This window comes from Crinia signifera, chromosome 19, assembly GCF_055691185.1.
Source record: "Crinia signifera chromosome 19, ASM5569118v1, whole genome shotgun sequence".
Lineage (NCBI taxonomy): Eukaryota > Metazoa > Chordata > Amphibia > Anura > Myobatrachidae > Crinia > Crinia signifera.
The window spans coordinates 48949578-48973286 of NC_139226.1; the positions used below are offsets into that span (position 1 = coordinate 48949578).

General features: G+C 44.8%; 1 protein-coding gene across 8 annotated transcripts in view; it reads right to left on the reverse strand.

Annotated features, from left to right (window-relative positions):
- Positions 1–23709, reverse strand: part of LOC146042515 (myosin-10-like) — a 191511-nt gene that overhangs the window by 18158 nt on the left and 149644 nt on the right. For all 8 annotated transcript variants that reach the window (XM_083162556.1, XM_083162558.1, XM_083162554.1 and 5 more), the window contains 20 exons: positions 22876–23069; positions 22114–22235; positions 20633–20702; positions 18259–18419; positions 16264–16372; positions 13833–13964; positions 9935–10141; positions 8874–9011; positions 8583–8706; positions 7545–7716; positions 7240–7452; positions 6420–6564; positions 5222–5428; positions 4934–5038; positions 4681–4833; positions 3373–3621; positions 1414–1626; positions 1110–1322; positions 864–1025; positions 125–253 (listed from right to left, as the gene is read on the reverse strand). In XM_083162556.1, coding sequence (XP_083018682.1) covers positions 125–253; positions 864–1025; positions 1110–1322; positions 1414–1626; positions 3373–3621; positions 4681–4833; positions 4934–5038; positions 5222–5428; positions 6420–6564; positions 7240–7452; positions 7545–7716; positions 8583–8706; positions 8874–9011; positions 9935–10141; positions 13833–13964; positions 16264–16372; positions 18259–18419; positions 20633–20702; positions 22114–22235; positions 22876–23069 — 3218 coding nt within the window. The remainder of the gene's footprint in view (positions 1–124; positions 254–863; positions 1026–1109; positions 1323–1413; positions 1627–3372; positions 3622–4680; positions 4834–4933; positions 5039–5221; positions 5429–6419; positions 6565–7239; positions 7453–7544; positions 7717–8582; positions 8707–8873; positions 9012–9934; positions 10142–13832; positions 13965–16263; positions 16373–18258; positions 18420–20632; positions 20703–22113; positions 22236–22875; positions 23070–23709) is intronic.

The window sequence follows — 23709 nt, forward strand, 5'->3', positions numbered from 1 at the left end:
CACACCTAGTGCCCAGCTATGGGGCTACTCCCACCCTACTTCCTCATCTACAGTATGTGTCTCATGGTGATGCATGGTTTCAGAGTGACACTGGCCTTGGACCTATTTCCCTTGCAAGACAAACCTCTTGTAGCTGGAGAAGCTCTGCCTCCAGACTTTTCAGTCTCTTCTCATTTTCTCTAGATTGAATAAACATTTCCTCCCGAGATGAGCGGGTCTCCTCCACTTCACGCCATACTTCCTTCAGCTGGAGCTGTAAGATGAGACCTCATGGTTATTTCTCTGGTTTCATTTGTATATGGAGTTTAGAGCATAAAAAACATGTGGAAATATTTCCTTTTACCAAACTATGGGGCAGATTTATCAATGAGTGGTATTCCTATTATCACACGTTACAAATGATAAATAGTACGACAGCCAATCAGCTCCTGTCATGTGTTTGAAAATGACAGATCAAAGCGGATTGGAAGGATCACCATTAATCATTCGTACACACTAGACGATATTTTAAACTAATTTGCCTAGAACGACCATTGGTTATGACAAATTATTAAAATGATCAAGTGTGTATTCACTAAAGTGTTAGCGACATCCCCATCATCTATATATACAGCTTAATTGGGGGATGTTGCTAGTGATCCCCCCACCATCGCTCCGCCGCCATCAGCAAGTGCATGTTACACTGCTAAAGAAGTCGCTGGGTACACATATCATGTAGTGTGCACCCAGCATTAGACAGTTTAATCAGTAGGAACGTTGTTGCCGTTTTGTCAACAGAAAGGTCACTTTATAGCCCTGTAAAGGAAAATATGTCTAATTATGCAAATTAAAATCTCCCCAAAAATATGTCAATTTAATTTTACCTGTAGTTTTTTCAGCTGCTTAACTGCTTCGTCACGACCCTTGTTAGCAGAATCAATTTGGCTTTCCATCTCCTGAAGGTCTATCTCCATTTTCTTCTTGGCAGCAATAAACTGAGCTTTCTGCTTCCTTTCTTCATCCAGCTCCACCTCTAGATCTCGCACCTAGAACATGTATTGTTGTAGATTTCAGCAGCTGGTCTCAGCATCAATACAGCATTACACCCAAAACGCTTCTATTTATTTTACCTGTTTGATCAGCAGTTTCTTCTTTTCATCGTTGGAGTCATCACGGTTTTGGAGATCCCGGTCAAACTGGGCTTTCATCGCCTGCATATTGACCTCCAGGCGGAGTTTCCCATCTTCAATGGCCTGCAGCTCATCTTCCAGTTCCTCTATCTGAGTTTTCATTTCCTGGACTTGTTGCTCCAGTGCTCTCTTTCCCCTCTCCAGCTCATGAACCTACAATTGCATAGTCATATTGTTACTAAATGACATTAGACATTCAGTCGTGTTACAATATTTTAGGGAAATAAGATGATAAAGGTCTTACATTTTTGCCAACATCATCCTTGGAGCTGACTAGGTCGTCCATCTCTGCCCGCAGTAACTTGTTCTGTCTATCCAGTTCATCCTTAAAATCAAGAGCTTCTTCCAGGGCTCGACTCAGTGATAGAGTCTTTGTTTCCTTCTCTCGAGCCTCAGCCTCGGCTCTGTCCCGCTCCTCAGCATAGCGTGCAGAGATATTCTTTTCTTCTGCTAACATCTGCGGAAAGGACACACCAAAAGTAGAAAAAAGAGTTTACAAGGAGCATTCACATTATAAGAGGAACATCTATAAACCGTCTTTAGCATGCTTCTTAAAGGGCCATACACACTGGGCCACTTTTAGCTGAAAGCAGCTCAGTTTAGTCTTTTGAGCTGGTTTCAGTTCCAAAGCCACCCAGTGTGTACGGGGCAGCGATGAGTGGTGAGTGCTGGCGCGCGCTCTTGCATCATCACTGGCCCGGCCCCTCATCTGCTGGTATGCACTGAGCCTTTTTCAGCCCAGCAATTTTAGCCATGATCGGTGAGCACACGCTGGTCAAAATCGCCCAGTGTGTATGGACCGTATACATACTACTGCTCTGCCCACTGCAAAGAATACACAGTATAGATTTTGAAGCTGTCTGCACATTTTATTTAGGATAGTGACATTACTGGCAGATAACATTTATGAGAGTACTACAATTTATTAAAGATAATTGCCATTACTAATAATATACTTCGGTGGAGATCCCATCACTAGTTGCATTGCTGCCAAAACAGTTCTAGGGGGCGTGGCTGAATGTGGCGTATCTATAATTGGTGCAGTGCTTGTGGTACACATGGGCCCTGGGTCCATTGGGGACCCCAATGCATACCCAGCACCCACATTCAATAACTCACCACCACTGAGTCCTGCGTCAGCCCTATCGCTGGAACAGGAATCACATGGAAAATGATGCAATTTCTCAGTGATTTAGTAGAGATTTGTCGTGAGAACGTGGAGGGTGCTGTGTTCCCGGAGACCTGAGTGCCAGGAACATGATGGGTGCTATGTTTCCTAGAGGCATGAGCTTGCGCTGAGACTATTGAGATGAGGGTTCTACAGAGTGTTCACAGGCAGCACGGATGGTGTAGTGGTTAGCATTACTGCCTCACAGCGCTGAGGTCATGGGTTCGATCCCCACCATGGCTCTAACTGTGCAGAGTTTGTATATTCTCCCCGTACTTGCGTGGGTTTCCTCCGGGTACTCTGGTTTCCTCCCACAATCCAAAAATATACAGGTAGGTTAATTGGCTTCCAACAAAAATTAACCCTAGAATGTCTGTGTGCACGTGTACATGTGGTAGGGAATATAGATTGTAAGCTCCACTGGGGCAGGGACTGATGTGAATGTTCAAGTAAAGCGCTGGGGAATATGTATGCGCTATATAAGAAACTGTTAATAAATAAATGATGGGTTCGCTCCTCTCGTCAACCATACCTGTTTAGTCCTCTGTTGTGATTTTATGCAGATCAATTATTTGTTGACGGTTTTTATCGGGTTGTAATTACCTTATCGACAGTTAGAATATCGCCAAGAAGCTTCAGTAGTATGTGCAGTCCGACATGCCAGTACTGCGCCGTACAGCACTGTCACACTCTTGGCTTTACAAATTTAAAAATGATGATTTACCTGCGTAGGTAAAGTTGAGATGGTGTCGATGCTTCAGAGCAGTGGTTCTCAACCTCGGTTTTTAAGGACCCCCAACAGTTCATGTTTTACAGATCACCTGATTATTCACTGCCACATTTTAAAAGATCCTCAGGTGAAGCTAATTATTTCAATTGTGATTCTGTGAGGAGACCTGCAAACCATGCACTGTTGGGAGTACTTGAGGACCGAGTATAATGACCACTGCTGAGTGTAATGCCGGCATGTCGGGTTCCACATACCGCTGTCCTTTTTCAGCAGTCCATACCAAACACTTTTTATACTGTGTTCACCTGATCAAACTTCTTCTGCTTCTTTTCCAGGTTGGAAACAATCTGCCGCTGATGATCTAGATCCACAATGAGGTCATCCAGTTCTTGCTGCAAGCGATTTTTCGTTTTTTCCAGCTTGTCGTTGACTTGATGCTTCTCGTCAAAACGTTGGTGCATGAGCTCTAACTCCTTTGCCATCTTCTTTCTGGCCTCTTCCAGCCCGTCCACTGCTCCTCCATGTTCCTCCATCTTCTTCCTAGATTCAAGGAGCTGAGAGCGAAACATAAAACACAGATGGTGAACAAACACTAATTACGTCAGGACCAAAGTAAATTGGCAACTATGAATAGTAGCAAGTCTTTCATCAACTGCATCAACTGCATTCAACTGCAGTGTTCTGTACATACTGTATTTTACATAGCACTAGGAAAAAAATGCATTGCTGGTTCTATAGAACATGTACTATTAGTGTTTGCAGCCCCCCCACCCCCTCTTCTAAAGCAGTCTACACATTGGACCTTATTCAGGTCCGTTCACTGCAGCTGTTCGTTCGCACGGGAACTGATGTTTTATTTCTGCGCATGTGTATGCACAGGGTGCGTGCACCAACTGCAAACACTCGTATCGCTGGGTGCACGCACCCAGGACAGCGGGTGGGGTTGCAGAGAGGGGCATGGCGTGGCTCCATTAGCATATGTAAATGCCCAGTGTTTTATGGGCGGTCTCATGCTAATGAGGCCGTGACATGGGCACCGGGGGCGTGCAGCTGCCCCGCTACTTCCTTCTGAATGTGCACACATATGTAAGGGTGCCTTAGAGCACCCTTACATATACATGCATGTTCCACATCATTCCCGTGCACGCTGCAAATGGATGGTTATGTAAAACATCCATTTGCAGCCAGTGCAAAGGAACATGCATTGCGAATGGTGGGCCGGCATACCACCATTCGCAAGGCGGGGTTAGGTTGACTCGCAAGGATGCGAATTCGCATCCGAGCGACTAAACCCGAATAACCCCCATTATACACATTAGGATGAGCACTATGAAGGTAAGTCCTGGATACATTTTTGGGATGTAGGGACCCAGCCGATAAAGGTTCACCTTGCTTTGGTAGGTGGGCTCGCTTTTTTGGCCAAACGTGCTAAGAAACATCACTACCCCATTTTAAACTGCAGAGTTTACTTACAAAATTTCTGATTGTCAGAATTTATTCTCATCGCAGCTGCATTTATCTTTTTTCCATGTGCCACTACAAATCTCAGCATGATAGCAGCGCCCCCCCCCCCCCCCCCCCCAAACACACCCGTTTTCCTATAGGGCAAGTACCTGTTGTTGCAGGGCCTGGATTTGACGGTTGAGCTGACTCTTGACTCCTTCATCCTCCTCTAAGTTCTCTAACAGGTTATTCTTCTCCTCTTCCAACTGTTTTACTCTAGAACTCAAGTTTAACTTCTGTCTGGTCTCCTCTTGCAATAGCTCCTGCAGTATTATTTACAACAAGACAATTATAATAATACAGATGATATAATAAAGCTGATACGATGCAGATGAAAGGAAGGATGATAAGAGAATGACATACGTGGGCATCTTGCAGCTGGGACTGCACTGTAGACAGGTCTTTGGTGAGCTTAATAGATTTGCTTTCCGTGGAACCCAGTGCACCGGACATGCCATCCATTTCAGCCTGTGAACATACAAATGGCAAATATGGAAAGTAAATAGCTAAACTAGAGGGTGAGATGGTCAGTGATACTTCTGGGTGCTGAAGGACAACTGATAAAGATGATTGGTCATAAAGAGTGACTGTATGGGAGCTGTACCAATCACAGATCACAATTGGTCATCTAGAATAACCTATGCCATGTACCTGTAGTCTATGTAGCTTTTCTGCCAGTTCCCCCTTGATTTTTTCACTCTCAGAGACGCGGAGCTGGAGTTCCGACACTTGTCCCTCTAATTTTTTCCGCTTCTGTTCGGATTCTTGTTTTGATGAATGAAGGTTTTTGACTTCCTTAATTAGATCAGTGTTCTCACTCTCCAGCGTCTGCTTTACCTTCTCCAGGTTCACCTTGAACTAAATAGACACAGGATACATATACAGTAGTTACACGCTGACGGAACATAATCGAACAGGAATAGTAAACAGGGTGTACAACGGCTTAGTAATTTATGGGCATCAGGTGGAGCGTCTCTGATTGCTGCAGGTCCTGGCGATTCTATCGCCAACCACCACGACCCGCCATCAGACGGAAGGGGGTGAGAGTGCACAAGGCGCTCGCGTGCTCCGTTCCGTCTGAGCCCACTGCTGCCTCCCCGCACCCGTCCTATCCCTGAAGCGGAGACGGGCAGGGATTGCGCTCCTTGACGCCGGGTGACGGAGACACGCAAGTGTGTGAGACGCTTGCGCGTCCCCATCTGATGGAACACCTCTCCGCCAGTGCAGGGAATCTGGCAATTCCCAGCGCTGAGAGGCGCTCCATCTGTATATCACTGAAATAATAGGATTCTGGAAATATTATGGAATAGATATATCAAGCATTGGAGAGAGATAAAGAGGTCTATGTACTAACTATCTAGCATGCTGGAAAATTCTAGTAATTGCTGGGATCAGGGCCATTGTTCTTACCGGAGAACAATGGGCATGACAGATCGATCAGCACACAACGCTGACACACTGCTGTGCAGTACTGTGTGCTTAGCGATCTTGCTGATCATTCTGAGCAATCTAGCATAGCTGAGAATGCTCTAGCACATCTCCCCATGTATAGGCCCCGTAAGCCTTGCAGAGAGATACAATGGACAGAGATAAAATGCCAACCAATCAGATCCTGCACAGCTTGTAGCATGGGAGTAGATGGTTGGTTCTTTATCTCTATCTGCTTTATATCTCTCTAATGTTCGCTGCATCTCCCCTAGTTTTGCCTTAGTAAGGTTATAATCTGTTGGTATAACCTGTGGGGCCATATGTAGTATTCCATGATTGGTGGAAAAAAGTACCAATTTCTTTACCCAAACATGTTCTCTTTACTAAGAAGCATTATTCATTTTGCTTATGTCCTACATACCCGACGTGACTGTTCTAGCTGTTCTGAGAGATCCTCCAGGGCCTGTGTATGGCGCTGACGTATCTCTATGATTTGAGACTCGTGGACCTTTGACTCTTCCTCAATTGTCTTCTTTAGATCGGTCACTTCTTGTTCACGTTTTGTCCTGAATTAGGGACACAGTTTACAATTCACATCCAGCTGAACCTCGGACAAGAATATAATTTAGCAGGAACAAACAAATACGGCAATAGCTGTTTATGGAATGCTGTTTTATATAGGAATCTTATGGGGAAAACCAAGAGTAAACCACTATCTGGTCATTTTATGGTAGTCAATAAAAAATGGTGAGTAAGAGGGGAATTTACTAAGAGGTGGTTTTGTATTTGAAAACCACCTTATGCAGTTTTCAGAGCCAAACCTCCAAATGTCTGCAGTTTGGTCAAACTGACAGAAGGAAAGCCACATGTTTTGAGACACAGGGGCAGATGTATTAGGCCTGGTGAAGTGATAAAGTGGAAAGTGATACGGCCTCAGCCAATCAGCTCCTAGCTGTCATTTTTCAAACATAGCTGATTGGCTGGTGCGTTATCATCTTCCACTTTATCACTTCACCAGGCTTAATACATCTGCCTCATAGTTCAAATAGGCCAATCACCATGCAGATTATGATATCTGGCCTGTCAGATCAGTTTCTCTGGGTGGTTTTGCTGTACTTGCGTTACAAATAAGATGCAATTCGCTCCGCTATACCACCAGCAACGTCTCTCTTGCCACTGATGGCATGCTGAGGCAGCCGGTATGGGCCACAGTGGGCAATGGTCAGTCTGTCCTCTCTCACCTGAGCTCTTGCTGCGTAGCAGTAGAATCTAGAGTGTCTTCTAGTTCGGTTTTCAGCGCCTCCAACTCCTCCCCCAGGTCCCGGCGCTGCTTTTCTGCTTTTGCTCGCGCAGCCCTTTCAGTTTCCATGTCTTCTTGCAATTCAGAGATATGGGACTGTAATTCTCGAAGCTGCTTGATTAAATTGTTTTTCTGGCTTGCCTCTTCTTCAACCCTGTGTAGATAAAGGGATCAACATGTAAACTCCATGAGAATTTAAGTGGCTGTCAAGAATACAATACAAATATACAGCTACAGGTACAGTACCTAGCGAGAGCAGCCTGCAGCTCTTCTTCTTTACGGGCCAGCTGTTGTTTAAGTTCCTCAATCTGCTGCTGAAGTTCCAGGATCTGATCAGATAAATCTGATGTCTCTCCATCAAGTTTCCGTTTCATCTTCTCCATCTCTTGTCTCCCCTTCTCTTCTTTCTTAAGACGATCTGAAACATTTATCAAAACACGTTCACATCGTTACTGCTAGAAAGTGCGCACAGCGGCTGCAGGTTACTCAATCAATCTCATCTGATTTAATAGACCAGACTAGGAGCATTCTATTCCTATTGATGGAATTGGACTATATACTCTGTTCTTCTGCTGTATGACCGGCAGAAATGGTCTATCCATATGCTGGCTTCAGGTAACAGTGAGGGATCTCCATCTCCCAGCTACAACTAGGCACAGGACACAAAGAGGGCAGCGGTCAAGACATGGCCGTAATTATGGGGGTGCCATTGCACAGAGCACAGGAGGCAGCCTCCCACAAAGTCCTGAGGGTGCCCTGGGCAGTGCTGCTCTTCTTGGTAGCCCCGCCCTCTGGGCATGATGTCATGCCCTCAGAGGGTGTGTCCAGCACTGGGCGGCATGAAGCCCTGTTACGGCACTGTGCCAAGAGTTGGACAAAGTGGACACACTTTACACAAGGGAGAATGGAAGAGATAGCACCCACTGCTTTGTGACGCAGCAAGATACAACTCATGGTCGAGGTCTCCCTGATGGTAAAGAGTTCTACAAATAAAGGAAACAATAACACTTACAAGCCATACAAATGGCTTTAACCCTCTGAGTGCCAATATCTCATGAGAAATGCGCAAAATATCCATTAAAAACGCCAGCGTCGCTCACATTTGTTATATAGATTCAAATAAAACATGTTGTGTAAAAAAAGGAATCTATTTCCTATATAAGGTAAATATTACAGGTCATTACGATGAATAAAAATGTTTTCTTGGCAATTTTCCCACCATTTTGACAAATTCCCTTGGCACTTAAAGCGTTAATAAACAGAAATGTAGTAATATGTTCCTACCTTCCATGTCTGCAATGATGGCTTCATATTTGTTGCGCAGTTTACTCAAACTCTTTACTTTCTCTTCTTCTTCGGCCATGTTAGAGGTGAATTCAGAAATACGATCTTCCATCAGTTTCCTCTCCTGGTATAATGGGAATGATCGTGTAAGTAACAAGGAATTTTGTACTTTTATTGCATTAAAATGTAGGTATCTTATGCTCTGAATATTCAGTATGTGAGGGTCACTGAGAATTAAACTTTAAAAAAAGTCACATAAACCGTTTCACCCCAAACATTCATGGTAGGTACCTTAGCGAGTTTGGCATTCTGGTCCTCCAATAAGAGGATATCCTCCTCCATCTTTTTGAGCTTTGATTCTGTTGTCACTTTCTCCAGCTGTAGTTTTTGCCGCGCGGCCTCCTCTTCCTCCAGTTGTTCCTCTAAGTCCTGACATACAGAGAAAGAAGATAATATCACTACTGCTTTATTACCGGGATAGACAAAGACTTACGCTGGGTACACACCTATACAATCTAGGGTCTCATGTGAATGTTCTCTCGACCCTAATCCCGAATAAACATCCTCAAACTACAGACGATATGCGCGGACACACCTACACAATCTTACTTGTGACGTTTGATCTCCTCCTGTCCAAAGTATTGCAAGAAAATGATTGTACCACCGCACACACACTCCCAATTCTAGTTACCAGTCAGGTGAAGACTGCTAGGAAACTATGCCATCAACTATCAATTTTGTTTAAACGATTGATAGTCTACAGTTGATGACAAGTGTTTTTGCCATCCGCAGCGGTACGGTGGCTTTTGTCTGCACATATGCAGCACTCAGAATCAATGGCTAAAACATTGATGGTTTTCTAATGATAGTCAGGTCCATACACACTGAGCGGCTTTCCCCCTGCCCGGCGCCTTCAGCGGGGGGAGGACGGCTTTGCATAGCACAGCGATATGCAAAGCCATCTTCAAAGCCACTCTTCCGCTGGTAATACTAGCAGATGAGCGGCTTTCCCGGCGTTGATGTGCGCTCCAGCATCATCGCCGTGAAAGCCGCACACACTGGGCGGCTTTGATCCGAAAGTCGCTCAAATTTGCTGTTTTGAGGGGCTTTCAGCTCAAAGTCACCCAGTGTGTATGGGCCTTTACTCTAAACCCATCAATATTAAAATATTTAATAATTATCATTAGTAAGAGGAACTACACTGAGGCCACTTTGGGGGTATGTTCTTTTACATGCAGCTTCTGCTTTGCACTGTATAATATTGGAGACATAAACCATGATGCAGTTTCTGTGCACATCAGCGGACAGGTGGGGGTAATATGCAGAATGCATGCTGATGATCGCCAGTTTACCTGCACATGTTGCTGCATCTTCTTTTTGTCATTCTGCAACTGCAGACTCCGCTCTTCTTCTTCTTCCACCCGAGACTCCAGATCATGCAATATTTCCTCTAGCTCCTGCTTCTTTGCCGCGAGTCTAGCGCGCATTTCCTCCGCCTCCGCAAACAACTCTGTCTCCGCCTGCAGCTGTTCTGCCAATATGCTCTTCTCTTCCATCAACTGGGGAACAAGTACAAAGTGACTGCATGTTATATTATTTTGTAGCTAACTACAATGTACAACCATCATAAATCCCATTTTTACCGAAACCTCTTCATTGAAATAATGGTACTCTTTACTTAGTACGGCGCCCGTCGCGGGCATCGCGGGTACATTTATGTATGGCCGCGACGCGACCGACGCGATGCCCGCGATTTCCCATTGAAATCAATGTAAAACATGAAAATCGTGTCGGTCGCGTCGCGGCCGGCCATAAACGTACCCGCGATGCCCGCGACGCGATGCTCCCGATTTCCCATAGGAAGCAATGTTAAAAGCCGCGATGGACCCGATTTTAGTGTTAAATGCCTCAATCCACCCGATTTGGCCATAGGAATCAATGTTAAATGGGCTACAGAGCCCATTAACCCTTAAATGTCCCCCCAAATTTTTAACGCCACCCCACGATCCACGCCAACCCGAAGCGTGGCGAGCGCAGCGAGCCCGCGAGGGGCGGCGGTACGCGTCCTCCGACCTTTTCATGCCCTACTATCCACGTCGGCGTGGTGTGAGAATAGAATAGTGTGGCGAGCGCAGCGAGCCACCGAGCCCGAAGCGTGGCGAGCGCAGCGAGGGGACGCGGATACCTTCACAGTTATACGCGTCCCCTCGCGGGCTTCACAGGTGTCCGTGGCGACCCGGACACCTGTGAAGCCCGCGAGGGGACGCGTCTACCTGTGAAGGTATCCGCGTCCCCTCGCTGCGCTCGCCACGCTTCGGGCTCGGTGGCTCGCTGCGCTCGCCACACTATTCTATTCTCACACCACGCCGACGTGGATAGTAGGGCATGAAAAGGTCGGAGGACGCGTACCGCCGCCCCTCGCGGGCTCGCTGCGCTCGCCACGCTTCGGGTTGGCGTGGATCGTGGGGTGGCGTCAAAAATTGGGGGGGACATTTAAGGGTTAATTGGGCCTAATTCAGGGTTAATATGGCCAAATCGGGTCAATTGAGCCATTTAACAGTGAAATCGCGGTCAATCAGCTTTTTTAACATTGTTCCCTATGGGAAAATCGCGGTGATCGCGGTCATCGCGACCATCCAATTTTACCCGCGATGCCCGCGATGACCGCGATCACCGCGATTTTTACCCGCGATGACCACGATTTTGATCGTTGGCGCCCTTCTAGGTAAAGAGTACCGAAATAATAGTAAAAAACATAGTACATTTAAAGAAATTATATAATATATCCTGTCAGTATCTGACTGGGGCTTGAAGGATCCACCAGGGTATGCAGTGGTAGGTGCTCAAGCCTAAGGGGTGTGGCCAACCACCAAAGGGGGTATGACCATCCCCCACAGAGTGAGCTGGCCAACCATTACAGAGGACATGCAAAGAATAGAATAGGTCAAATTTATAAAGGAGTGGACAGGGGTGTCTCAGGACTATATTGGGGTGGGGGGGCTTGGACTGCACATCCTAACTGCAGACGTAGGCCCTTATTCTGGTTGACTCGCAAAATTTCACAGCCTTGCGAGTCCAACAAGGGCCGCCCGCACGGTCCCTAATACTAAAGCTGGGTACACATTAGAGGATTTTTTTGGGAGGATTTATCATTCATCTGCGAATTGTAAGGATTTTGTCATTCATCTGTAAATTGTCTACATCATCCAGCGTGCTCCTTTGAGACGTTCATCACGTCATTAGGTCAGGCCCTACATGCTGGATTTATTTTATGTAAGTACACAGTGTGTATGTGCTTTATCGCTGGTCCGGGAGTTCAAGGGAAATTGTGGATGACATCGCATCATTTGTAGGTTGTCTAGTGTGTACCCAGCTTAATATCAAGTCCAGGACATGGGACCCCCCAGGCCTGCACAAACTAACCACTCCAAGGCATCACACTTGTGAGGTGTTGAAGTGTTACATATTAAGAAGCAACAGCTATGTGTTATATTACATAGGAAGAATGATAATGGAGTGCTTAGTATATATAAAGTGCATCTGGATTTTTTTTTTTCTGTGCTTCAGGACTATCCACTTTGCTAGGCAGGAGAGATAATATTAATATCATTTCCATAGAAGCAATCCAAGCACTAAAGTTTATCCATAATAAAAGGTACACCATAAAGGAGGAAGTGGGGCCCTTAGACAGTAGGGCCCAACTGGTGATTTTCCATGTGGCCAGTCTGTCCTGTATCCGGTCCATTTTTACCTACTCCATTGTAGTTAATGAAATATATCAATCAAGTTTTTTTGACCTATAGGTAAAAGTAGTTTCAGATGTGATTCTACGCCTACAAAGCTACCTTCACCACTGAATAGGTACATGTTGATTGTTTTATCCATGCTTCTGGCATGGTAGAAGTTGTTAATGATATTACTCAGGCTACTGGTATATCAGCGCTGCCACCTCCTGGACTGGAGGAAAAATAACGCACGAAAGAGATGTTTTAAGATTGTTTTCCTTATTGTGTTCTTCTATTGTGTGTTTTCCCAATGTATCGTCCTCTGGGTGACAAGCAGAATATTATTCCCCTTTTTCTAGGCTTCCCTCCTGGTTGGAGGAGACTCTACATAAACAATACTTGTAGTCATTTGCTTTTTATGTCCCCCTGGCATATTTAAATTAAATTATTCTGTGATTCCCTGGCTAGAAGCACAATGATATTTATTGAATACCGCAAGACTTGTCAGAGTTGCCGGTTTTACAAACACCTACATCTAATATTCAGATATTTGTTGACTGCACTAAAGCCCAGTATTTACTAGAAGATAAACTAAAAGATATCGTTTAGAAAGTGCTTTCCGATCATTTTTTTCACAATATCATCTAGTGTGTACACTCAATATTGTTAATGAAGCACGCTCCCGCGCATCGTTAGCGATGATTAATTTCTACCGAACACGCAGGGCAATAAAGCCAAATGACCTGCATGTGTACCGTTCCCCTATGATGTCACTGAACGAAATCGACGACCGATATCGCTCAGTGTGGACGTACAATAATGGCCGCCCGCGGCTACTATGGTTTACTATATCGGCCGTGGCCCCCGTTGTGTAGTGTGTTTGGGGCTCTAATGCAGATCTCTCTCTGTGTATTATTTTGTACATTTATTCTGATGTATAAATCTTCTCTAGATGCTCAGCTATCGTCTTACTACACCAAAAGATTGATCACATTTCATGCTTACATCCTGCTATGGCGCAGAAGGTTACACAGCAGATGATTTGTTTTAGTTTCCCCAAAGGAAGAGAAAAGTCTGTTCTTCTCCTCACATGTTCAGTAATATAATTGGATTAAAGTGGAAGATACCAGACACAAAACCACTGACGTTACAATCTGTTAAAATTGTAGATCCCAATCACAGAGCCAGAAGTGGGAACAAATGTTTGTTTGTCTGGGTCATCAGTAAACTACCAAGTCAGTCCATGGATTGCTCTTCCCTGGGCTGTCTAGAGATGTCACCCCTAACATGATACCCTCTCCTAATGACAACAGCCGTTTCATATGATTTGCTTGAACCATAAAATGCACTTCCCCAGAAACTGTCCACAACTAAACACCCAGTTATGAGAACCGCATTCTCCGATATACGTAACAGTGCATTCTCATTCCTGTGCTATTCATACCATGCTGAATGGATTGACCCCAAATGTTTGGAGTGGGGTAGATAATGGTAACCTGGGTCCCCTTATCTGTTATGTCCTTACCTGCTGATATTTGCTTCCCATATCCTTCAGATCCATCTCTGCTTTCAACTGGTTGTCCTTTACCGTCTGCAGTTCTACTACCTTTGCCTGCATGACCTCATCCTGGCGAGTCACTTGCAGTAACGGCTTCACCTGCAGGGAGAATACATTGATATTTTTTTACAAATTGATAAAAAAAAGAGTAAGAATATTTAGACTTCTAGCTCACTGGACCAAAAAAAGTTGTGTGAAAGTCTTCGAAGTAGTGCGCTGAAAGGCTGCCTGATGGTGGGTGACTGACTGGAAGCTGACCCAAACAAAGCTTTGAAGCCAGGACCTCTTTGGTTCTTAGGACTTGGACCCTGTGGATCGTTTTGTTGGGACCTGTACCTGCATATCTGCTGTAGCTGCCTAAATGTTTGGTGATATCCGGACTCACCATCAGTTTCCATGCGCATTTGAGGGCTGGGGTCACTCCTTGTTCCTCCAACAGAAAGGGTAACAGGCCATTTACATCCATTGGTTGTCTTTTTTATATGTGTGTATGTCGGTTTTATCATAATAAATTTACTGTATTACACTATATACCACCACCTCTGTTTTTTTGGGAACCACCACCCCATCCTGAGAGGGTAATCAGGAGGAGAGGAGGGATTTCGACTCCATATACCTATAATAAGGAATCTAAGTTGGAGGCGATGAAAAGGGGCATATGGTATTTATTCACATATATGGTGATTTATACACTTATTCGGAGAAGAGGATCCCAAATTCACTAAAAGGGACGTACTCTTCCTACTTCCTGGCGCCAGTGGAGGGGACTGTCTACCTTTCTTTCTTTTAGCTCACTGGAGTTTAGCTCTAAGGGGGCCATGATATAAATTCTGATATTCTGGGGCACCGGGATTCCAAAAAGTTTTGGAACCACTGCCTTAAAGACAAAAACATACAGTGCTGCACACCTCCCAAATGACCTGATTGGTGGGACAGTCCTGATTTATGGTGACTGCAAGGCCAGTCCGTGATCGGCATACCTGCCACAATGCACAGGAGGATGGGAGGTATTTTACTGGCAACATGCAGCAAACACAGACCTGCATCCACGACATGATCATAAAAATGGCGTTGCCAGGCTAAACACAAGCATCGGGGTGTGTAAACATGCCTACAGTAGGCGAGGCCACAATGATTCTGAAACAACCCACCCAATGCTACCCGCAGTCACTGGGAAGTACGATGCTGCCACTGATACATCTGTAGGTAATATTAGAGGTGTATGCGTTCATGATGTTGGCATTCACTATGGGCACTGCAGATGGGGCAGATGTAACATGTGCGGAACGATACTAGATTTGACTGGGGTGTGTTCAAACTGCAGTTTAAAAATAAAGCTGTCTAATATTTGTGGGCCACATGCAAAAGCGGCCAGTATTTATACTGCACAGAATAAAATTATATGCGCTTACTCCCATAGAGGTGTTATCAGTTTAAACATGTCACTTATGAGCACTGATATTGTGAGATGGACGTACTCACTGCACACACGGTGAGTGACAACCTCCCTCAGCCCACCCTATAAGAAGCTAGACATTCTCCATGACACCATAAGTGACACATTTCATTTTCTTGTACATAAACAGATAGTTGCTGACAATCAGGACTCTGTTACAGTATGCTATGGTGTCTTCTGACCATGCATTAAAAATAGATGGGAGTCTTTGAAAAAAAGCGTAGACCATTCGTCCACATCAGAGGACAGTGATTAATGGCTGTCCCCTATTATAAAGCACAGTGGAATATGCTGGCACTATATAAATAAATGTTTATAGATAGTGATCCTGTTCCAATCGTTTAAACAACAGTGGTGTTATATGCACTATTATCCATTTGTGGAAACCCTGTCTTTAAATATTCCCAGTGTAGCTCATTCAGGGGTAGATGGATGAAGCAGGGATAAGGGAGACGTGAGCCAGAGGAGAAGTGGCCAATGGCAACCAATTAGCTGTTCTGTATAATTTTATATTATGCAAATAATAGATGTGACTTCACTGCTGATTGGTTGCCATGGGCCACTTCTCCTCTGGCTCATTTCTCTTTTATCACTGCTTCATACATTTACCCCACAGTACAATGGGACAGATGTATTAAGCCTTAACAAGAGATAAATGCAAGGGTGATAAAGAGAGATTAACGTCCAGCCAATCGGCTCCTTACTGACTTTTTTTTTAAAATACAGCCTGTAGCATGGCAGTTAGGATGTGATTGGCTGGATGTTTATCTCTCTTTATCACCCTTGCATTTATCTCTTGTTAAGGCTTAATACATCTGCCCCTTTATCTGATAAATGGCTCCTATCCCAGGCATTAGGTGCTAGTTTGGGGGAGGATGACACATCTCAACAGATTTTTGCAGATAACACTAGAGAAAGAAGAAGGCTTAAAAGATTCTGAACCTTGGTAAAGAGTCGCCACCACTGCCAGTGCCTCAGCTTAAGGTAAGCTGAGCAGTTTCGTTGCACCACCTTCAAAGCGCTCATTTGTTGCAGCTTCTTTGCAAAAGCTCTGAAATAGAAGAATGCAGGAGTTCAATGCAACTGAGTTATCTTCTTTTGTGAGAGTTCAGCAGAGCTAATAGTGCAAGCTGTCACGCCAAATTGGTTATTTGCCGTCTCGTTCGCACCTAGCAGTGAGAGCAGGGGGCGAGGAGCTGTGCCCATGGGAACACCAAGCGGTTCATAGGCGTCCCCATTAAAATGCTGGGGGTTCCCATGGTAATTCTGCGATGACGCGGGTGCCGGGGCGGACAGCTGACGTCACCGGATGCCAGCTGCCGCCCTTTTCCTGGTCCACAAATTTAAGACACCAGAGAGTGTCTTAGATTTGCGTGAACCTTAGAAATCATTCGATGGTCGTTGAATGATTTCCTCCCCGCACATAAGCTGCAAATGGATGGTCACTTGTGTATTATCACGGCTATGCTACATTGTCAGCATAGCCCAATGGCTGCCTAGCGTAGTCAGCGTAGTGTCCCTGCGGCAGCCCTGTGTAGTCATCGTAGTGTCCCTGCGGCAGCCCTGTGTAGTCATCGTACTGTCCCCGGGAGCTGCAGCTCTGTCCCTGGCAAGCCTAGTGAGTGCCTCTCACACAGCGCCGGCAACCGCCAGATCCCGGGCACCGGCGGAGAGGTGCTCCATCTGTCTGAGACGCAGGTAATTATCGCGAAAGGTTACGGCAACCCTGCTTGTGTTCACTTCAGGGAGACGGACAGGGTTAGGGGTTTGGTAGCGCGTACGTCTCCTGCACAAAGAGGGGGGGTGCGGTGCGCAAGTGCGTCTCATGCACAATAAAGGACGCATTTGCCAGTGCTCCATGTTACATACTGGCAAATGCCTCCATTTCAAACCCCCACTATCCACGCCAGCCCGAAGCGTGGCGAGTGCAGCGAGCCCCGCAAGGGGACGCGGTTTACCTGATGTGTATTCCGCGTGCGTTCGCCACGCTTCGGGCTCAGTGGCTCGCTGTGCTCACCACATTTTATAAAATCAACTCCACACCGATGTGGATAGTGGGGGTATGAACAGGTCAGGAGGACACATACCGCATTCCGCTCACCACACTTCTGGCTGGTGTGGATAGTGGGGGTGTTTCAGGAACATTCACACCTGTCATGTCAGGCAGGTTAAAATGGTCAATGGTTCCCAAATAATGTAATAAGCGCTGACTGACTACGCTAACTGCATAACGCTGACTGATTACGCTAACTACGTAAGCTCCGGCTGGCCGCGAATGGGCGGGAACACTACACTGATACTGACAGGGACGCCTGACTGTCTATGCTAACTACGTAAGCTCCAGCTAGCCGTGAGCGGGTGGGAACACTATGCTGATACTGACAGGGACGCGGACTATGCTGCCTACGCTGGCCGCGGGAACACTACGCTGATTCTGACAGGGACGCTACGCTGACTATCTAACAGGTGCCGTGACAATACACAAGTACCAATGGATGTTTATGCTCAACATCCATTCGTTGGTGTGCGGGGTAACTCAAGGGGGGCGGCATTCGTGCAGGTGGCAGGGGGGCGCGTTTAAAGCATGCGCAAAGCTGCAGATTTTATAAACACAAATCGGGGAACAGGTGTGGTATAGCTTAGATAGACAGACATTAGGTTGACTGCATATGGTCGACATGCATTAGATTGACAGGGTCAAACGATCAGCATGGAAACAGAGGAGGCGGGGCTAATGTAGGCTCATTGCCATGAGAGTCATCTCCGACCTTCTCCTGGTCTTTTTAAAGTTCACAGCACCACACATTACAATTGAAAGCTATAATAAGATGTAAAAGTGTGCCCTCACAGAAAGCATGACCTATGACCTATTGTATAATAGGAGTAAGTAAGGTCTGAGAACAGTCTCCCTTGCTAGGGACGTCTCCTGGAACTCACTTCCTAGCTAGGTATCCACGGGCCGCAGCCTGGAAGAGCACAATGATATCGGTGATTTTCAGATCTCTCTCCTCTTCCAGATGAGCTAACACTCCAGCACGGAAGAAGATCTTACTCTGTCCTATGCGGTATAGATTGGGGTCTAATTCCAGAGCCTTGATCTGGGGTTAAAAAACAACAACAAACAAAAACAAACAAGTAAAACATGTTATAAGAAAATAGTTAGATATATATATTTTTTTATTAATTACATTTTTAAAGAATTTAACAAACTTTTGCAATGTAGCAAATAAAAGACTGCATTAAAAACAACCATAACACTTGGCTACTGAAGTTAATTTATTAAATCAGCTTCTATTACAAGTTGAAAACCAATTATCCAGCGTAATCGGTTCCATCACTAAGCCAGATTACAGATTTTGCCGAATTATCGGTTGTACCATCTGAAAGCAGGGAGCCCCCCGCAGCATGATTCGCTCCTCTGCAACACCCCCCCCCCCCCAACTTTTCCCCACAATCCTTATGCTAGGTACACACCAGAACGATCCTGATCGTTATCAGATCGTAAACAGATTGTGCGATCTGTTGCATATGATCTGCTAACGATCCAATCCCAATCCGATCTTGATCTGTATTAAGATGAATGGATGTTTTCTATTACAGATCCTATGCGCAGCAGGTAGGATCTATAAAACGACCAGCGGGGACGCGCATCGGATCGGAATCCGATCTAAACTGGAATGCCAAAACATGCCCAATTTACATACAATCAACATACAATTGGTTGGAATTGGATTGAAATTGGGGGAATTGAGGCCAAATTGTTCTGGTGTGCACCCTACATAACTTACCCCGGCACCTGATGTGTTCATATTAAAAGGGGAGGTACTGGACAATCAGGTGCTGGATAATCAATGTTCAACCTGATTCTCTTCTGTTACTGTTGTCCACTTTGTAACTTAATACAGGCAAGAGCAATAGCTCACAGAGCTGCTGATACAACGCTCTTCCAGTCCTTATAAGGTTGTCAAATGCACAATACCATTACACAACTGCATCTCAGGGTTTTTTCACCAATTCTATTGCCACCTAGCGCACATCTTGTGTTGCACATTTGCAGGAGAAAAATTAATATTTCTGTGCAAGAGGTGAGCATGGCAAAAATATGGCCCAGGTATGGTGCAACTTGCAAAAAATGAGGCCCATTCAAATCTAAAAATAAAATTGTCGCCCACAGAACTGTTTGGGGGCAGAGAAATGGGAACCATAAGGAAAAAAAATTGGTCACAGTTACAAGTGGAGGCAGAATACACCACTCTATGGCCCGTATTCAATGCGTTCAACCTCCATGTTGGCGTGTGCAGGGGGTCAGCTGAATACTGACCGTGCGAGCTGTGACAGCGAGCAGTCAGCACTGCTCGCTGTCACAGTTCGCAAAAATCATCGAACATACCCAGGGCTATTTTTGTGCAGGCTCCAGCAGGAACTGTGGCCCTTATTCTAGTTCACTCTTTCTGACAAAATATTCCTCAGATGGACAAAACCATGTGCACTGCAGGTGAGGCAGGTGTTACTTGTGCAGAGATAATTAGATTTGGGTGGGGTTTTACACCTGCAGTGCACATTGTTTTGTCCATCTAAGAAATATTTTGTCAGAAAGAGTGAGCTAGAATAAGGGCCACAGTTCCTGCTTGAGCCTGCACAAAAATAGCCCTGAACATACCCCAGTATATCAATTCATGTGAAGATGGGCAGTCCATAAATAACGCAAGGGCTGAAACTTTAACAAATGTTTTAGGAGCTTAATCATATATATAAGTGTGCGCTTACACATCCCCTTGCATGTGTCCGCATGGGGAAAAAATTATCCGATGGTCGCTCGCCGTCAGATAAAAAAAAAATTCCATTCACAAATACTGTAAGAGTCAGTCTAGACTGACTTTTATCTTGGCCGGTGAGGGTCGAATCCAAGCAGACATCGACCGCCCAGCATTTTTAGGCCATGCCCATAAAATTCTGAGCTTTCCCCTGCTCGAGACCCTGCCCCTCCCCCTCCCGTAAATGGCCCAGCGAGTGTAAAACTAGCAGAGGCCGTTCACTCCAGGGGTTTGCGCAAACGCATATTCGTGCATGTGCAAACCCCGACCATCGGGTACAGGGTCGAATCGGCCGTTATACTGTAGCTGTTATTCAACAGCAGGCATATGTCATAGAATACCAAAAAGGTCACCTACTGTATAAACGTTTTTCACAAATACTTTGTGAAAGGTATAAATCAGCTCTATCATAATAAACATTGTAAGTATCAGGTTAAGTTGTCATTTTAACTCTAAAACATGTTTTATAATTCAATTATAAATTAAAAATATCTTACCATTATGGCACAAGCTTGTTTGCCATCCATAAATCCTTTCGGGATAGCATTGGGAGTAAGAATCTCGTATCTGTATTTAAAAGCAGATTTTACTTCCAGTTAGTTTTTTTTAAACAATCTTAAAACCTGAATGATTTAGTTTTAGTACATAAGCAGACACAACGTGAATATAATACTAGTGACTGAGATATAGGTTATTCAGAAACAGCACATTCCATCTTTAATCGGTGGAACACAACCTGTTAGCAAGGCTGCAATTTTTGCAGATGGACAAAACCATGCTGCGCTGCAGGTGGGGCAGATGTAACATGTGCAGAAAGAGAATTTGGGGGAGTTATTTTGTTTCTGTGCAGGGTAAATACTGGCGGTTTTATTTTTACACTGCAAATCAGATTTCAGTTTGAACTGGAGATGAGCAGGTTCGGTTTTACTCGGATTTACTCTGTATTTATCGTAATTTCGGATTTTTCCGATTGGCTATCGACTTTCACATGGTTTGGCTAGCCAATAAGATCCCGCTTTGAGATCCGAGTAAATCCAAACCTGCTCATCTCTAGTTTGAACACACCTCACCCAAAATCTAACTCTCTCAGTACATGTTACATCTGCCCCACCTGCAGTGCAGCATGGTTTTGTCCATCTGGAAAAATTGAAACCTTGCTTACAGGTCTGAATTAGGCCCATTAAGGAGCAATATTCCAGATGCTATTGTCATTTCCGACATTAGCTAGGTACATTCTTGGCCAACACTTTGGTCATTCGGGCAGCTATTAATAGTTCCACAACAGCTTACAGACGTTCTAGTTCTTGCCAGTTTCAAATTGTGTATTGTCCAGTTAATAGTAACATAATCGACAAATATTGTTCTTTTCCTGCTCCTCTATGGTTGAAAACACAACTTGAAAATATAAACTCTGTGATTTAATGCAGAGTGCACATTAGACGATATTGTTAACGATTTTGCCGATTCCGACAGGTCGGAAAGACAAAATGGAAATATTATCTAGTGTGTACCCACTATAGGGGTAATTCAGACCTGCACGCCCGCAAAGTCGCACGGCTGTCAATTATCGATCGACTGCGCATGCTTATGGGCCACAATGTATGAGCGTGATGCACAGCAAATTCCTGCTTCTTTTTTCCTTCACTAGTTGTTCACAAGGTGATTGACAGGAAGGCAGCATCCTGGGGTGGTAATCGGCTGTTTAGGGGGAGTGCTAAGAAAAATGCAGGTGTGCCAAAAAAAAAACCGGTAGGCCTGCCTAGGAAAATGCTAGGCGCAGATATTGACAATGTCTACATCATTGTGGCATTAGAATGTCGATATAATTAATACTGTCGACATTTACCATGTTGACATAACCACCAGAAAACACAGCAGTTGACACAACCACATTTGGGCAGTCCTCTTCGTTGATATGTTCCCCTCTCCTGAGTAGCAGCGTAATGGTTTTGTTGATGTGGCTTACACCTGCCCCTACCTTTGTTTGAACTCCTGGAAGATTATTCGATTTGGAAAACCCTGCCGGCAAATACGGATTCCTTCTAGGACTCCATTACAGCGTAACTGGTCGAGGACTAGGTGCGGTTCCAGTTTTCCAGCCTAACCAACCAAAGTGAGAAAATAATTATTGATACATTACACATCATACTTGTTAATGATCACATGCGAATATATATATAACAGTATGGGTATCACAATGTATATAAATACACATATATTTATACAGAGCATATATATGCAATTTACATTTAATTGTACTTATGAAAAAGATGCATTATGTGAACTTCTATTTATTATCTACAATTGACAGAAAAAGAATGTAATATGAAATAGGCAGTATTCAATGCGGCCGGCGAGGGGGTTGGTATGGTTAGGACTGCTTTTCCTTGCCAAAAACAAGTCATCCTCACGTCAAAAGCCATTGCCGTCCCCTTGCCGTATTCAATGTAAGGGACAAATCTTTGCCGTGTGAGGATCCCCTTAAACGGAGAGAATTGCCTCAAATTCTGCAAGTCCACCGCATTTTGTGGTGAACCCTGTCGTTTTAATGGCCACACTCACAGTTTCCACCTCGCCTCAGGGAACAGGCGGGTGGAAACAGTGAGTGGAGGGGAGGGCATTGAATACTGATGGCGAGCTATCAGCATTTCTCGCCATCGGTAGCTCGTCGTCAGTGGCATTGAATACCCCTCATACCGTAGCAGTATATACAGTACAATGTTTCTGGATAGGATCTTACTTTCTTTTCATGGTTGGGAATGATGCAGCGGACAAAGTTTGGGTTGGTGTTCCTCAGTGTGGACATCAGCTTGGACAGAGACTCTTTATACAGTTGTCCGACTGTGCGGAACATTCCTTTCTTTGTCTTGTATGACGACCCAAATGACATTTCGGCCATTCCAGTCATTTGGTCGAGACCCACAATTCTGTCAACTGAGGGCAAGAAAAATCAGTATCGTAATTTTTAAACTGCATTGGCCTTAATAAAATTAAAATAATAATAGCATAACAGGAGATAAGATACATACTAGTATTAAAACAGTTACTTACTGTATGAGAGAACAACAGCTTAATTAGTGTTGTAACCATCTCCAGGTCACAATATGGCTTAAGTTACACTATGACCTTCGCTACTGCAGCAGTTGACATAAACTCTTATTGGGGTCTACACAACACTGCTGAGCATTCTGAGAGATGCTACATCGCCCAGAACGCTCAGCAAGATCCCTGGGCACACAGCGATGTGTCTCTGCTGAGAACACTGGCCCTGACCCTGGCCATTAACTAGATTTATCCGGCATGCTGGCTATTAATAGCTGGGGCGATAGCGATAACTAGACACGCCCTTCGGGAGGAGCCTCAATGGGGCGCTTGCAAAATTCTATTACCAACTATAATCTCCCTGAAACTAGTTTTCAAAATTGAAAGTAGACTCCATTAAAGCCAAAGGTCACACAATACCCGTAATACATGCAATTGCTGCTGAAACTCTCTAGCCCGGAATAACGTGGCTCCAGATCCCTGGCCGTTTGATAAATTCAGGGATGCAGCAACTGACAGAGGGTGGAAAGTT